This window comes from Suricata suricatta, chromosome 2, assembly GCF_006229205.1.
Source record: "Suricata suricatta isolate VVHF042 chromosome 2, meerkat_22Aug2017_6uvM2_HiC, whole genome shotgun sequence".
NCBI lineage: Eukaryota > Metazoa > Chordata > Mammalia > Carnivora > Herpestidae > Suricata > Suricata suricatta.
The window spans coordinates 147,953,732-147,967,236 of NC_043701.1; the positions used below are offsets into that span (position 1 = coordinate 147,953,732).

General features: G+C 51.4%; 1 protein-coding gene and 1 long non-coding RNA gene across 8 annotated transcripts in view; one reads left to right on the forward strand and one right to left on the reverse strand.

Annotated features, from left to right (window-relative positions):
• Positions 1-13,505, forward strand: part of CHAT (choline O-acetyltransferase) — a 42,508-nt gene that overhangs the window by 26,517 nt on the left and 2,486 nt on the right. The window contains exons 7-12 of the mRNA XM_029915953.1: positions 919-1,088; positions 3,462-3,562; positions 4,414-4,542; positions 7,117-7,239; positions 10,189-10,330; positions 10,485-10,547. Coding sequence (XP_029771813.1) covers positions 919-1,088; positions 3,462-3,562; positions 4,414-4,542; positions 7,117-7,239; positions 10,189-10,330; positions 10,485-10,547 — 728 coding nt within the window. The remainder of the gene's footprint in view (positions 1-918; positions 1,089-3,461; positions 3,563-4,413; positions 4,543-7,116; positions 7,240-10,188; positions 10,331-10,484; positions 10,548-13,505) is intronic.
• The window catches only part of LOC115273081, a 31,488-nt gene that overhangs the window by 5,166 nt on the left and 12,817 nt on the right, over positions 1-13,505 (reverse strand). For 3 of the 7 annotated variants that reach the window (XR_003900664.1, XR_003900660.1, XR_003900667.1), the window contains exons 2-4: positions 8,296-8,415; positions 6,903-7,428; positions 5,353-5,530 (exon numbers count right to left, since the gene is read on the reverse strand). This is a non-coding gene — a long non-coding RNA (uncharacterized LOC115273081). Of the gene's footprint in view, positions 1-1,565; positions 1,993-2,168; positions 2,235-3,718; positions 4,535-5,352; positions 5,531-6,902; positions 7,429-8,295; positions 8,416-13,505 lie in introns of those variants that run through there. The other 4 variants (XR_003900658.1, XR_003900652.1, XR_003900654.1 and 1 more) reach the window with 4 other exon arrangements.

Here is a 13,505-nt window from a genome sequence, read left to right on the forward strand (position 1 = left end):
CCCTTTGCCTCCAAATACCTTGCACCCCATCTTCCATGCACAGAATACTGTGGGACTTGGAGGGAGGGGTAACTCTGCACCTCATCCTGTTACAGCATCCAACCCAAAAGTCTGGATAGAGGAGGCAGTGGCTGTCCAGGTCAGCTCATCTGGCTGGCTCAGCTCTATTCCAGGAGAAACCCCACACCCAATGTCCCCCATGGAGAAGTCAAGCTGCCTTGGTGACACTTCTCCCACACAACCCAGTGGCTTTTAGCCTATTTGTCCTGATGAGTTCCACACCCCTGAAATGGCCCCAGTGGGCTCACCTGGATTTGGCTTCAGGGCAGCCCGGCCCTTCCCTGTGCCCTCTGCATTGGGATAACTGCCGAGGTGGCAGGGGGCAAGGAGGGCAACATCTTGAATCCCTCACTTCAGCTTTCCATGTGAAACTGACTGATTTTTAAATTTCAGCAACGAATATTCAAAAATCATAGTTCAGGACAAATAAACCTGACTATGTGTCAGATGTGGCTCTCAAGTGCCATAGTGGGGTGGGAGGCTTGGGGGGGGGGTATTGGAGCTCCTCCCCTGGCAAAAGCTGGCCCGAGGGTCTAACATCCGTGGAGAAGGTCCCGCATGAGCTCCCACATCCTGGAAGGCAGGGCCAGTGACCACCCATCTAGGGGGAGAACTGGTCACAGCTGAAGAGTGAGTGGGGCTCTTGCAGAGACCCAGAGAGTCAGCTGGCTGCTGGTGTTCGCACAGAAGCTCAGGACAGTCTGGCTGACTTCACCCCCTGCCCGCTGGGGTTTCGAGAGGGGTGGGGACTGGCTCAAGGGGTGGGTGTCTTCCTGTGATATGTGGGGCTCAATGGAGGGGACCTCAAACCTAGGGTTTGGGGAATAGGTGGTAAGGTATTGTTTGCCTGGCCTGCAGACTCCACCAACCGGGATGCACTGGACATGATTGAACGCAGCATCTGCCTGGTGTGTCTGGACGCCCCGGGGGGCGTGGAGCTCAGCGACACCAACAGGGCACTGCAGCTCCTTCATGGAGGAGGCTGCAGCAAGAATGGGGCGAACCGCTGGTATGACAAGTCCCTGCAGGTAAGCCTCCCCAGTGGCGTGGCCAGGGGGCCCGAGCTGGCACATGGTCACATCTGGCAGGCTCGCTCGCTGTCCTGTGTTCCCCAGGAAGTTGCAGTGGGGGCCAAGGGAGCTGAGCCCCTGGAAATGTGCCACTGGCCGGTGTGAGCCCCTGGACTGGCCAGGACGCTTCTCAGGAGCAAATGCCCAAACCCAACTCAAACCCCTAACCTTCCTGCAGCCTGTGCCAGGCATGTGGGACCTCCAAGTCAGACCTGGGGCTTGCTCCCCATCCTTCTTCACACACTATAAGGTAAGAGACATCCCAGGGGTCCCACTGAACACATCCTCAACACATTTGGCACGCATCATGTCCAATGTCCAGAGAGGCCAACTTTTCCAAATCTCTATCACTCTGGCCTGGCTGTTTCAACACACCTCCCTCCATCCCTGAGAAGTAGAACAGCCCAGCATCTCCACAGGAGGGAAGTCATAAAGTGAAATAAAGCAATTCATATATTTTTTGTTCACATGACATCAACCCAAAATCAAGACATTCACTTGGAGTAAAATACTCATGCAAGTGTGGATGAAGTGGGGGTCGGGCCATTCCCTCCTGTTTCTCCATCCTTTTTTTCTCCAGGCTATCACTGAATCTAACCTTGTTTATTTTTAAAATCACCCCACTCTCACAATGACCATGGTAAATACCAGCGATCTCTATGCTTTGGGCTAACATTGCTCATACTGAGAAGCATTTCTAGGCAACATCTCATTTTTCTCTTACTCTGGCCCCTCCATCTGGTTATGCTTTTTATTGGTTTGCATATTGATTCTGCTATTTCTGATGAGTTCTCTTGCTGTGGCACTGGCTGTCTTAGCCTCCACCGGTGGTGCTAATGGCTTGTAATCTTTCATGGAGCAGCTGTGGGAATGAAATGATATAATGGATGTACAGGACCGGAAACATAGCGAGCCTCGGGGGTGGTTTTTAAAAAGCACTGTTTTCCTCCCTTTCTCTTAGTGACAGGGATAGAAACTCACTAATGCGTGAGTGGGCACAGCCTTCCCTTCCTGCCTCACATGGATGACTGTGCCTACCTCTGGGCTCTTTTTGCAGGCAGGACAGACGATCAGGTGAGCTGGAGGACCCCAAAAGGCAGGGACCTGAATTGAAAGGATTAAGAGCTGTCTCAGGACAGGAAAGCAGGGGACACTGGGTAAAAGAGAAGAGAATCTGCAAGGTATGAGTTTTGAGAAAGACAATGTGGGAAGATTGAAGAATGGGAGGAAAGATTCGGGTCACCAGCACGTCGTGTGAGACATGAGGAGAGTCAGCTCACATGTAATTGAGAGTTACAGCACCCTGGAAGAGTATCTGTAAAAATCAGTAGCTTGCGTGTTTCCTCGTTTGTTTTTGGACGGTGGACCAGACTCTCTGGAGTGCGATGCCGTGCTGAGCCGCTGTGGGCAGCTCCACCTTATCTGGGGTCTTTAACCATCAGGTCTCATTCTCCTCATTATTTTCTCCCAGCACTTCTATATATGCTGAGTGTGTCCTTTTTCCAAGTCGGCTAAGTATAGTCTTGGTAAAATCTTCACAGTTCATGTAGACCTCTCCTATACCTTCTCTCTAACCCTCATAGCAATTCTGTGAACTGGGATCCATTCTAAATGGGAGCAAACTGAAGCCAGAGAGCTGAAATGCCTTGTTAACTGTGGCCCGGCTGGCAGGAGGCAGTGGCAGACCTGGAATCCAAGTCCCTGACTCGAAGCATAGGCAGCAGGGAGGGAGTATCCTCAGAGCACCTTTCCTTCACTCCTAGCAAGAGACTGTTTCTCCCTAGGGGATCCGCACACCATCTGAATTGGATCATTATCTTTTAGTCACTCGTTCAACAAAATCATTGAGCACCTACTCTGGGGTAGACACTGGTCTGGATCCTGGGAATAAAATCAAAGGTGGCCAGACACACAGCGTGGACTCAGACACATAACCACACAAAGCTGTACAGGCTTGTGGCCTCAGTGTGCACCGTGATGGGGAAACAGGGCTTAATGGAAGCTGAGGGAACTTGCCCACGACCTGAGGAAGGTATGTACAGCTTCAGTGTGAGCTCTCAGGGATGCCTGGGCCACTTCAGCCAGAGAACCTTGGGCACTACCTTCAAGGCCCAGAGCACTTCTGGGAAGGAGGTCACACAACAGAGCTGCCTTGAGGCCCGCATATTTCTCAGGTCATGGCAATTTCCAGAAGCATTCTTTTTGGGGAGATGTTGTGCTTTCGTGTCCTTGGAGGAGAGTCTCCTCCAGGTCACCTGGCCTGGAGCTAAGAGGCCAGTTTGAAATGCAGACACCACTGGACATGCCCTCACCTCTCTCTTCTCATTGCAGTTCGTGGTGAGCCGAGACGGCACCTGTGGCGTGGTGTGCGAACACTCCCCTTTCGACGGCATCGTCCTGGTGCAGTGCACAGAGCATCTGCTCAAGCACATGTGAGTCTGGGGGCGGGGCCCCTTCGCACAGCCGTAGAAGGCAAAGCCAGACTGCCAAGGGGCTGCCGAGCTAGGCCAAGAAAAATTTAGGTGTCCATTCGGGGGGCTGCATTCGTCTGGAAAGTGTCTTAGCAAAAGATGGATTTGAAAACGAGCTTGACATCATACACTTTATCTGCCACGGACAGAGCCGGGCATACTGCACAACAGGTTTGGGGCAGTTAGGAGAAAGCTTGACAAAGAATTCTCAGCCAAAAAAGAATGCCTGCTTTGGCCCAGCGAGGCTCAGAGCAACACCTAGTGCTGTTCTGAGTCAACACTGGGCTGACTGTTGACCCAGCCGGAGGAGAGCAGCTCCCACGTCCTTCCATCCCCTTGGGCTGTGTCTCTTTCCTAGCTTCCAAGCTGGCCAGGCTGGGTGCTTCTCTATCCCTTTAAACACAATGACTCCTCTCCTCTCTTCATGGTTTGCCCATTCTCTCCTTCCAGAATCTTCTCTGTGAATCTAAGTTCTAAATCCTTTCCACGATTTAAGAACTCTTTAAGATCCCTAAAAGCCCTCATGGACAAAACAACACAATTTGCTTCTTCAGTTTCCCTCTTAGGGTTTCATAAATGTCAGTGGTGGAAAGCAGTGGAGTGGGAAAACATGAGAAAAAATACTGGGCTCTGGAGCCTGGCAGACTGGCTGGAATCCTGGCTCTGCCCTGTGCTCATCTAAGTGGCTTTGCTGAGCCTCAGACTGTTTCCGGGGACAGCTCGTGCCCACTGAAACTCCAGCAGCTGAGAACCGAGCTGCCGGCAGCCTGCAGCTCCCAGGGCCTCGGGAGGTCACCTCTCTGTGTCTGCAGGGTGAAGAGCAGCAAGAAGCTGGTCCGAGCCGACTCCGTCAGCGAGCTCCCGGCCCCCAGGAGGCTGCGTTGGAAATGCTCCCCGGAAATTCAAGGCCTCTTAGCCTCCTCAGCAGAAAAACTTCAACGGTACAAAGTCCAAGTCTCTTTTAGGGTGATGCTCTGGAGTCATCCTGTGCCCACCCTCACCACAAACCCCTCCCCCTGGGGTTAATGAGGCAGTCTGGAAGTTTCCAAAGACCCCAACTCTTTTGCCTCCCCTCGCCCACCCCCACTACCCACCCCCCAATCATGGAAATGTATTCAAACTAAAGGGGAGTTATAAGTCTCGGGGAAATAACCTTGCTGGAGTATCCATCATTTCCATAAAATGCAAATATGAAGCTATTTTTTTGTGGGTTTCACCTGACTGAGCAGAGTCAAGGCAGGGAAATCACTCCCCTGATTTGGTGTGGGGGAGTAGTAAACAACTGGTTTGAATAGGTCATTTGAATCCAAGCTATTTTGATTTGCTTGCATTTACACTGCAACTTGACAAGGAGGCCTTTTTCCCCAAGGGGAGGGAGGCAGTCCAGACCCTTAACAGGACCATGCAGGAGGGCCTGGGATAGGTGTGGGCATCTCTGGGTGGGCCAGTGCTAGAATGTGGCAAGTTGTGGAGTGAGCTGTAGGCTGGCAACTAGGTCTGGACCTTGGTTGTTTATTACCTCATTCGCTAAGCAAGCATGATGCATTCATTCACTCATTCATTCATTCATCAAACATGTGCAGAACTCTAAAGTGTGCCAGGACTATGGAAAGGCTGAGGACACCAAAATGAACATACCCCAAAGCCTGCCGTCCATGCTCCCCCAGACTTCCAGACCAAATGTCCAGTAAACCCCCAAACCAAAATGTGTGCCACAATAAAATGCCAAAACCAGAGAAAGGCATACATACCTGAACTCACAGAGGATACAGGAGTGGAATTCTACCAGGACATTGTGAGACGCTCTGCAATGGTGGGCTTTGAAGGACAGATAGGAGTTCGTGGTGCAGGCAGAGGAGAAGAGGTAGAAAGGCAGCTTGTTGAAGCTTGTACAGGTTCCTAGAAGATCCGGGCAGGCTTGGAAGCCAACTAGTGAGAGAATTGCCAGAACTGAGGCACTAAAGGGAAGTTGAGGCCATATTGTGAATACATTGCTCCTCTTGTGTTATGGGGCAGGGAAGTTGTCCTGCAGTGGTGAGGAGCCCCTGGAGGGTTTTGAGCAGGGGGATTCAGGGAGCCAATGAGGAGACTGTGGGAAGAGCATGCATGAGCGGGACACCTCATGGCCAGGCTCAAAGGGTAGAAAGGACAAGCTACTGCAGGCTGCCTTAGAGAGTGACTGGCTGTAGGGGGAGAGCAAGAGAAGCCCTGGGTGTTCATCTATAAATGGTGCTGATCTCTCAACCTTACGGGGTTGTTCTTGGAATGAGCAGGCCTCTAGGAGAGTGAGTTGGTGGACCAGCCAACCTTGGGTGGAGAAAACCCCTACTCACTTTCAGAGATCTGAGTGGGGCCCCCAAGGTTCTCTTTCCAGAGGTGGGGAGCCAGGAGAGGCCTGAGGCTGGGAAAGCAGCGGGAGCCTCAGGGGTCCTGAGCTGCCTGTGGAAGGGTCTGCGTGGGCACAGCTTGGGCAAGAGGCAGCCAGGTGGCTGTGTGGCCATGAACTCAGCCTGTCCAGAGACAGGCTAATGGGTTGGACTGAGGGGTGAGTCTCTCAAAGTCCCCGGAACCTGCCATGGCCCCACTGAGAGCTGAGCTCCCATGAGGAAGGGAGAATAGTTCAAAGAGGGGCAGGCAAAGGACACCTGCGTCCTGAGGAAGTACGTGAGTGGGGGCTTGGGGTTGCCTGCCCAGGGCTCTGTGTTCACATACAGTCATTGTAGACCCTGCCAGATGATATTCCAACAGCAGTCAGCCCAGACCCCAAGCTCATGAAGGAAGATACTGGTCATTCGGGGAATGACAGGTACTCAGGGGTCTCAGTGTAGCGCCGGGGAATCTACTTGTTTCTTGGACAGTGACCCACGGGCAGTAAGGACCTGGGTGTGCCACGGGAGGCTCAGTAGTAGTTTCCGGGCTTTACAGTCACCAGCCAAGCCCAGAAGAGCAGCCCTTGCTGGTGCAGCCGTGACCAGCAGGGCGGCCCCAGGTCTTTCCTCTCATAGAACAACAGGGAAGAGTCTCTGTGAAGAGACATGCCTTACAGCCATCTGAGAGGCTCTTCCCTGGGCAAAGGTGGTGTGCCCAGTCTGGCAGAATTGCCAGGATGCCAAAGAATCTGAGGATGGGGGACACAGCTTCCCAGACAGGTCACATGAATGACCTCCTTCAGAGCCGCTTCTGTGGGCAACCGGCTTCTAGGATTTTGTTTGTGGGCACAGTTCTCCCTGCCCATGCAAATGTCTCTCAGATCCTGTGCCCCCAGCCCCTCCCCCACTGCCCCTGCCTGGCCAAGCCTCACCTTCAGCTCAGAGGAGCCCCAGTCTGGCGTTCTCTCTGCCACTTCCATATGTCAAGGCCTGTCTCTGACATCCGGCATGTTCCTGGTGGGCAAGGACTGTGTCCTCAACTTCCAGAGTGCTAGGGTGTAGACCCTGCTTGAGCAACTTGGTTAGACTCTGTGGTGTGTGCATTCCATATTGCACATAGCAGCACCTCTTTTTTTTCTTCCACAGAATAGTCAAGAATCTCGACTTCACTGTTTATAAGTTTGACATCTTCGGGAAAGCATTCATTAAGAAGCAGAAATGCAGTCCTGATGCCTTCATTCAGGTGGCCCTCCAGCTGGCCTTCTACAGGTGAGCAAAGCCTGCTGGCAGAACGACTCTGCCCAGGTGGGCTGACGGACAAGCTGCTCTAGGCTCTAGAGTCTAGAAGCATCCTGGAGGGAGGAATGACTCTCTGCGGGCCCAGGAGATGGGAGGACCAGGGCAGGCTGGCTTTGAAAGGAGGTGCCATCTGACTGGGATTCAAAGTGTGAATCCAGTCTCAGAAAAGAGAAGGAAAAGCATCACAGTCAGGAATTTGCCGGCACAATGGCCCAGGTACACAGAGCTCCAAGGGCCAGAATGCTGAGCTATCAACGCAGGTGATGGAGGCTGATGCCTCCACCCTCTGCCCTCACCCAGCCTCTAGCTGTGCCCTGTTCCTTGATAAAGACGTGGAACCAGCATGCCCCTCGCCTCCACTGTGGGTCACATCAAAGAATTTGAGCTCATCTTTGATTTGTCCCTGTCTCTCACCCCCCACCAGTGACACCACTAGGTCATCCTTCAGGTGTCTCTCAGACAGCACCCCCCCCCCACTGTCCCCACCCCCTCTTCCATCTCCATCGCATTTAGCTCCTCCCCAGCCCCCATCATCTTAAACAACAGCTTAGCTGAAAGCACGCTCCCCCGGGGTCTCTGCTTCCACTCCCATCTTTGTAAAACCATGAAATATGCAAATCAGATTCTATCACCACCACCTTGAACCCTCCCAGTGGCTTCCCACCATGTTTAGAACAAAGTCCAGGCTTAGAAAGGCTCCCTGTGAACTAGCCTCCACTGAGCCCTACTCCCGAGCTCTCTCCCTCCTCCAGCCTTTTGCTCTGGCTGTGCCTCCGCCCACCCACCCACTGCCATCACCAACCTTCACATGCCACCTCCTCCCTCCACCCCAGTCTCTGCCCTGGTGTGAGCCCTCAGAGGCCTCCATGACCCCCTTTTCTAAAGCAGCCCTCGCCACCCAGCTCTCTACCCTATCCCGTGTGTCCTCTTTTTCTGTCATGGCAGTTGTCATTCGTGTGAGCTACCTTGTTTGTTGATTTGTTGATTTTTGTTTTCTAGCCTGTCTCTCCCAAGCCTCTCACATACCTGGCACAGAGTAGGCATCAGGGGCCGCGCCACAGACATGAGAAGACACGACAGGAGTTTTATCTGGGAGTGGCACAGTCAAGTCTGAGGCTTAGAGAAGTCTGCGGTGGTAGCTCTCTGCTGGGGGAGGGGTGAAGTGAAGGTAGTAAGGGAGTAAGGGTTGAAGGCAGTGACCCAAGCAGTCTTTGATAAGAGGCTGAAACTAAAATGCAAAGTGGATCATCCTGAAGACGAGCCTGGCTCCTGTAGGTTCTAGTGCTCCTGGAGGAGCACTCATCAACCAGCATAGGCGATAAATAGCACTACTCCACCAGGACTTGCTTGCATTTTGCAGTATATACAGGGAGCATAAAGTGACCTGTCACAATAAGGCCCAGGCAGGGATTGACAGTCCCCGTGTGGACACAGCATCCCAGTTTCCCCCAGAGGGGTGGTAACTCACAGGGAAGAAAAGTGGCTGCGGCCACTCGGAGCACTGGAACTACTGGGGAAGGCTGATGTCACCCCACACGAGGCCTGTGCTTATTATGGGGACAAAGAGACCTCGCTGGCATTGAGCTGAGGCAGGACCTGGTGTCTGGAACCACAGTCACCATTCTGATACTGGCACGTGGCTTAAATGGGCCATGTGGTCAGGGTCCTGCTGGAACCACAGCCAAAGACACTGGCAGATGTTACTTCAGAGAGCACTTCAGACCCAATGCTGGGAGGGGGCTAGTGGACCCCGCACAGAGCTCCACATTCTCCACCCTTAATGATCTTTGTTGCACTGGACGTGGCCAGCAGTGGATATGGCCAGAGGCTCCTTTAGTAGCCCAAATAGGATCTGCTTCCCATGGAGAACAGTCTTCAGAGTCTAAACCATAATCAAAAAAATGTTTTAATCTGCCCCTAGATTCTGCAGAAGCCTGGAAGCTGCCCAAATTGGGGTTGATCAGTGACTAGCCAGTGATGGCATCTACTTCTGTGCTCAGCCTGGTGTTTGCCTCCAGGGGCCATAGAGATAGAAGAAACTAGCTCCCTGCCAAAGTCCTGTCTCCCAGGGAAATGAGACCTAAGTGTACCGGAAGTTGATTGACCTTCTCACCAAGTTATAGGGCCAAGCACTGTGCTGAATCAGACTTGGCCTTTCTCCCCCTAGAGTTCACCCCGCATGGGAGGTACATGCCCTGACAAGGCCAAGATGCAGGACCATGACTTGTGTGTGACTTTGGGCTGTCACTGCCCCTCTGTGATTCTGTGTCTTTCTCCTCCCCACCCCCAACACCAAAGACTTTACTGACTGGTAAGAAAGATGTGTGCCAGCCAGGTATGCAAGCCTAGGCATGCTCACGGCTCACATGCCTAAGGAAAGGACTTTTCCTGGCTGGTGTGGGAGTGGCTCCCGTCCCAGACATCAGGATGGTGTCCAAGGGTCCCCTGGCCCCGGACCAGCGGGCCTGTGCAGCAGTTTCTGCTCATGACCACTGAAGCCCCCTCCCTGCCTCGGCCCATGGGTCACGCTTGAATTGTTCTAAATAAAACAGGATTCCCTCAAGGGTGTGAATGATTAATTGCACAGTTATTCCATTCTGTGCTATTAATCAAACACTCATCAGATCTCGAAGAGAATTCTAGGTTTCCCACCAGACTGGGAAGTTTTGAGAAGTTACCAGTCACTTCTTTGTTTTATATCCACACAGTGTCACCAAATGTATGAAAGTCGTATTAGCGACTCCCCGGCACTCCTCTTTGGGAAATCTCCTCCAGAATTCTATTAACATTAAAATGAAATACTATGTCACATAGAGACAGGACTGTAAAAATAAAGCCTGCCGAGGCCATTTTTCTTTCAGCGTTTATGGTTTCCTGAGACTGCAACCGCGGTTCCCATTCATCTTTCATCTTATGCAGGCTCCACGGGAGACTTGTCCCCACCTATGAGAGTGCCTCCATTCGCCGATTCCAGGAGGGCCGCGTGGACAACATTCGGTCGGCGACTCCAGAGGCACTGAGTTTTGTGAGAGCCATCACTGACCACAAGGCCACTATGCTGGTAAGTCCTGCTCTGTCTAAAGAGTCTCCAGCGGGAGAGGGGAGGGGAGGCGGGGGGAGGGGCGGCAGAGAGGCAGCTGTGAGCTGGGTTCCAGGACAACCACCTCCTGCAGCTTGGCTGTCACTGAGTAGCCCCATCTCTGGTCTGTTGACAGGCTTCAGAGAAGCTGCTGCTCCTGAAGGATGCCATCCGAGCCCAGACTGAGTACACAGTCATGGTGAGTGAGGTGGCGCCCCCCTCAGGTGAACTCATGGCTGTGGGCTGTGCCCAGAGCTGGGCCTTCAAGAGCAGGGTCATGGCACAGGACATGGGTGAGAGCTGGCCCAGCGACTTGGCCAAGGCCACGCCTCTCAGACCCTCTTTTTTCTTAGTTTTAGAACCTAGGTAACACAGCACTCATTTAATCTTTATTTATTTATTTATTTTTTAGAGAGACAGAGCACAAGTGGGGAGGGGTATAGAGAGATGGGGACAGAGAGTCTGAAGTGGGCTCTGTGCTGACAGCAGAGAGCCCAATGCAGGGCTTGAACTCACAAACTGCGAGATCATAACCTGAGCCTCAGTCGGACACTTAACCTACTGAGCCACCCAGGCGGCCCAACACAGCCCTTGTTTTTACATGGATTTTACAAGAATACAATGAATGGTCTTTGGAGGAAAAGTGATAATAATAGCACCAAATGTGTTATAGCACGGTAGAGTTTATACAAGAAAAGTTAAATGTGAGAGATGGTGGCCAAGCTTGGCAGACTGGGGTGGCTCGCCCACCTTGCATGTTCGCAGGTGAGGCAGTATTTATTCCCACCTAGGGCTGGTTTTGCCTTCTCGTTTTCTATTTATTCATATTGCCTATGAATGAAAAGTCTTGGCTGAAAACTAATAGTGAAATCAACATTTTAAGGGGAGATGTTCCCTTATTTAGAGAAATGGTTTCTTTCCCAGCATGGCAGGGCCATCATTTGCATACAAACAACAGAGGATAAGCTTGCACTGGTGATCAATATATTAATTGACCATCATTCTGGGATACCTGGGTGGCTCAGTTAGTTAAGCATCTGACTCCTTTTTAATTCATTTGCTTTTTATTTATTTTTTTAATGTTTCTTTATTTTTGAAGGAGAGAGAGGCAGAGCGTGAGCACGGGAGGGGTGGAGAAAGAGGGAAACACAGAATCTGAAGCAGGCTCCGGGCTCTGAGCTGTTGGCACAGAGCCCGACTAGGACCCGACTCGAACTCACAGACTGTGAGATTATGACCGGCGCCCAAGTCAGATGCTTAACCAACTGAGCCACTCAGGCAGCCCTATTTTTTTTTTTTAATATGTATTCATTTTTGAGAGAAAGAGTGAGCATGAGCAGACATGGGGCAGAGAAAGGCAGGGACAGAGGATCTAAAGCAGGATCTGCGCTGACAGTAGAAAGCCCAATGCAGGGCTAGAACTCATGTACCATGAGATCATGACCTGAGCTAAAGTCGGATGTTTAACCAGCTGAGCCACCCAGGTGCCTCACCTCTGACTCTTGATTTTGGCTCAAGGCATGATCTCACAGTTCGAGTGCTGCATCTGGCTCTGTGTTCACAGTGAGAGCCTACTTGGGATTCTCTCCTTCTCTCTCTGCCTCTCCTGCTCTCTCTCTCTCTCTCAAAATAAATAAACTTTTTAAAAAAAAATTTAAAAAATCCTCTAGAGCATTGCCCTAGGGTTCCACTGTGTTAACTAGTTTAGGTTGATGGAAACAGCTAAATAAGAGACGGAGTGGTAAGGGGAGAGCTATACAGATGCTTTGCAGGTGAATCCGCCTGGTTGGCGACGCGGGGTAAGGGACAGAGGAAAGAAGCAAGGGTGGCTCCAGCTCCCCGGCAGGGGTGTTTGGGACTGGTCGTGGAGAAAGGACATCCCAGTGAAGGAGCAAGTGTGCTCCAGATGCCCCATCACAGACTCTCACAGCACCTTATGCTTTTCCTTCAGCACGCACACCCCCAGCACCCTGTGGCTTGGGCACATAGTGGGTGCTCAAGTACGAGTCCTTGAATAAAAAAAAGACTGAGCGATGAATCATTCTACTCATTACTACTTGTGACCTTAATCCAAACAATCTGTTAAATCAACCCCAGTTGCTACAGTGAGCTTGAGGCAGTGAAGACGGGTGGGTGGCTGCTGCAGAGAGCGGCTGCTTCTATAGATCTACTACCAATCAGCAATGAGACAGAAGTAACCAGAGAAATTAGAAGTATGCCCACTTCATAGATGGGCTCAGAGTTCCTCCCCTGTGTCCCAACAAGACACGTCTAAAGTGAGCCAAGGCTGTATAACATGTCCTTTTAACATATAATTAGGTGCATTGGAAGAGACGGGGGCCTCTGAGTCATCTTAATGCATTCGTTCTCTACTGATAACAAACAGCTGTCAAATCCCAAAACGTGCCTAGTAAACTTGAACAAAGTTCACTGTGATGGAGGTTTCCTCCTCCGTGAGGCTCTAACAGCTAAGTGGGCATCGTAAATAACTTTGAACCCCCGAAAATTTACAATCACCCTGATGTGGTCCCAGAGGTCACTATTATGGGCCAGAGGTAGCCCCCAAGTCTCCATCATCTCCCATAATTGCCCCAAATAAACATATAATCCAAGCAAAATTAGTGTGCATGCTACACACGCCACCTCAAGTGGGAAAGATATGAAATGAGTGCCCCGCCCCACTGCCCCACTTCCGGCCATACCACCACTTCTGAGTTCCTCTTACATAGAAATCCTGGAGTCCCCACTGCTATTACCTTATCCTTTTATAAGAATTCAAGTGTCTTATGATAAAAAGAAAAAAAATCTTTCTTCATTCAACCAGCTTTCCCCTTGCAAACATCAGCAGAGCCTCTGCTAAGATGTCTAGTTTCTGTCTCAAAATGATTTCTCAGATAATAAATCCTGTTTAGTTAAGCTGATTCTGGGCCCATGAAATAGCAACCAAGATTTAGGAACAGACCTTAATGTCCTCTATCACTCATTCATTGGACTTCTGCTGGAGGATAAAGTATTAGTTGTGGTGAGAGTCTGCCCAGTGATATCCCAGGGCCCCCCTCCTCACCTCTCCACGGGGCCAAGCACCCATCCTTCTCCCCAGACTCCTCCCCTACCTAAGAAGTTACTGGGGATGGCCTGGCCCACCCCTTCCATTTAA